Source organism: Morone saxatilis, unplaced genomic scaffold, assembly GCF_004916995.1.
Source record: "Morone saxatilis isolate NCDOM2014 unplaced genomic scaffold, NCSU_SB_2.0 Contig14, whole genome shotgun sequence".
NCBI lineage: Eukaryota > Metazoa > Chordata > Actinopteri > Moronidae > Morone > Morone saxatilis.
The window spans coordinates 2,895,791-2,898,814 of record NW_023339696.1 but is presented as its reverse complement, the minus strand read 5'-3'; the positions used below and the strand labels follow the sequence as shown (position 1 = coordinate 2,898,814).

General features: G+C 35.8%; 1 protein-coding gene across 1 annotated transcript in view; it reads right to left on the bottom strand.

The window, feature by feature from the left end:
* The window catches only part of LOC118323053 (cytosolic phospholipase A2 gamma-like), an 8,050-nt gene extending 5,026 nt beyond the window's left edge, over positions 1–3,024 (bottom strand). Inside the window, exons 1-3 of the mRNA XM_035654973.1 lie at positions 2,920–3,024; positions 1,662–1,772; positions 694–836 (exon numbers count right to left, since the gene is read on the bottom strand). Of these exons, the coding sequence (XP_035510866.1) occupies positions 694–836; positions 1,662–1,772; positions 2,920–3,024 (359 nt within the window). The remainder of the gene's footprint in view (positions 1–693; positions 837–1,661; positions 1,773–2,919) is intronic.

Here is a 3,024-nt window from a genome sequence, read left to right as displayed (position 1 = left end):
CCTAACCCTAACCCTAACCTTAGTGGACCTGGGGAACATAAGGATGACCCCGCTTCCACAAGGTGTGATTGTTTCTGATCTCTTTTTCAGATGGTTTTAATCATTAACACAACACCTAATTGTCCAACTGTCAGTTATTTGTTCGCCATTATTTGTCTTTCTCTCACTACTTTGTAGAATAGTTGTAGTGTGGAAAAGTGAATGTTATATAATGTGTAGTAATGTGCAAACCTTTTGTCTTTTTTCCTTTACATTCTAAATTATAATAGTTACTGTGTAAACAGCATACAACCTGCTTTGGCAATGATGTATTTGTAATTTGCATGGCGATAAAGCAAAATTTAATTTAATAAATAAAATAAAAATTTCAGTGAGACGAGGTTAAACTACAGAGCAGAGAAGGGCAACTGAAATTTGAGTGTCCACATGGCATATATCAGTTATACTGCTAGTAAGTAAATTTAAACTCAGATTCAAACCAGCATCTTTAAAGTGTCTTTGAGTTTATTGAAAGTGCTGATAAATAAAATGTATTATTATTATTATTCATATTAGGCACAGTGCCTCAGTGAACCACAAAGAGGTCTCATACAAAGGCTGGATCAAGTTAGGGTAAACAGATTTTTCCGATTTTCCATGTAATGCAGTGTACATATAAATCGATTAAGTGTGACTGTGTGTGTAAGTGTTTACCAGGCAGAGCCAGAAACTCCTCCCAGGTAGAGCACAGTGTCCAACAGGCCTTCCTTTTCCATCTGATAGAGGGAACCCACCAGACTCAAGGCTGACCTCTGACCCCCACCTGACCCCAAGAGTGCGATGTGAGGAACTGAGTTCTGGAGTGGAAAAAAAGGGGGAGACATATGAATGGGAAAAAAATACCAATCTTAAAACAGTTTCTGCCATTAGAGGGGCAGAAACTGTTTTCCAGAAATACTGTTGATACCAGAGTCAACAAGGATGCTGCTTTGCGTTACTGCTGCGTCCGTGTGGATTTCACTGTAGTTGTGGCAGAGGCCAAAGGCCCTTGCTTATTCTTGACCAAAGCATTATTAACCCCAAACCTACTTGAAGTTAACCTGAACAGCTGTTGTTATTAGTTATGCCGGAACATTACCAAATCAAGGTTAATTCAATGATAACCAAGTTTGGAAGGATTGCTGTGAAATGTTTTCATTTATAATGCCTACAGGGTGAATTTTAAGCTAGTGCCACAGTCAGGTCATAATGTCTTTTTTCATTCTTTGTGCTAGGTTCTTTTATTTATTATTTTATAACACTAGGCTGCACAACAAAATGCAAGTTGTAGTCCCTACATGAAATATATTTTTATTTTTATAAAATGTTAGCATGCTAACCTGCTAATTGAAGATGCTGAACATGGTATGGTATTTAGGTCAAAGCACCGCTGTGCTGAAGTAGAGCCTCACAAAACCACTAACATGGCTGTAGACTCTATAGTCTTATTTCAAAATTACAATACTGAAATTAATTGATGTTAAAAGGCTACAAAACACAATTCACAGTCTGTCTACTTTTATAAAAACTGATATAGTAATGTTTAACATTCTCAAAACAGGCATATGTGCATATATAAATGTAGAAAGGCTGTGAGAAAGGGAGACAGAATGATAAAGAAAGCTGAGTTTCCTCAGTCGTACCAGTGTTAAAGTGATTCCCAGGTTGTTGAGTGACTTCATTGCTATTTGTTTCCTCTTCAGGACAAACTCCTGCTCCGCAGCAGACAACAAAAAGGACTGACGCACATAATTCTGCAACACACACAGAGTAGTATTATAATGTGTCCATACAGCAGAGGCACCATTAAAATGACAGACAATCATTTTTTACCATGATATTAAACCTATACAATGAGGTACGTATTATACTTTAAAGGACATTTGCATCTTCTTTGTAAACGGTCCTGTTGAAAAATGTATACTCAATTAAACATTTACACTGTCATACACCGAGTTCCTCTGTTTCATATATACATTTTGACATACAAACATGAAAAACATATTTAGTTATTAGATGTGTGTGCAACCTTTTAATGTCAATTTTACTTTCTCCAGTTTTTTTTCCTGATAAATGTCATACATCATTAAAGGGTCCCCTGAAAACTAACCTGAATAGTTTAAAATGTGCTTGGCTCCCAAGCAGCGAGTAATGCCAACACACAAGAAGCTGTTTTTGTAGAGTCTTAGGTCATGAAAACAAACTAAACATAAAATAAATACTCTAAATTATTAATTTCCTAACAGCACCAGGACTCATAAGATCTATTTACTGTAAAAAGGGAATCGCAAGTAGAAAAGCCTTGTTTCTGGAATATTAGTCTTATATTTTGTCTAAAAAAAGAAAAATAATCTTGTTAAGCATTTTTTGCATTAGAAAAGTAATCTGAAATATATAAAATTTCTGCCTCTGGTGCCTTCATTTAAGACAAAATAACTTTTTAATTAATAATTAATAATTTTTATTATGCTGTTAAATTGTGAAAGTGTATTTTATTGTAAGCTGCTTTTAGATTAAGGTACAAATACTTAAATCCAGCTCAATAAAGTGACCAAAATACTTATCGATCTTAAACAACTGAGATTTCCCTGCTTGTAATAAGCACAACTTAATTCTGCTTAAATTCTTGACCCTTTTCTAGTTTTATGGCCCATTACAGTGGCTGGATTTTTATGCTAGGTTTAAGTTTCTAGCCAAGCCAAACTGGGTTACCACACTGGCAGGTTGTTTGGCTCAATACAAGATTATATTAGATCATATTAAATATAATATTATACAGAATATTTGGCTTGTTTCCAGAAGGGCTTTGGCAGTGTTTCAGTTGAGGACCCACATAATAAACACTTCAGTGGGCTGAACACAGAAGAACACTGGACTGCAACTTATCATTCATTCCCTCACCTTGGCAGCGAATGTTGACTCATTCCAGTTGTTGCGTGCAGGAGTTGTCATATTCTCTCCCCTTAACACCTCTCCCACCTCCATGTTGTCCACAGGTTGGCCCAT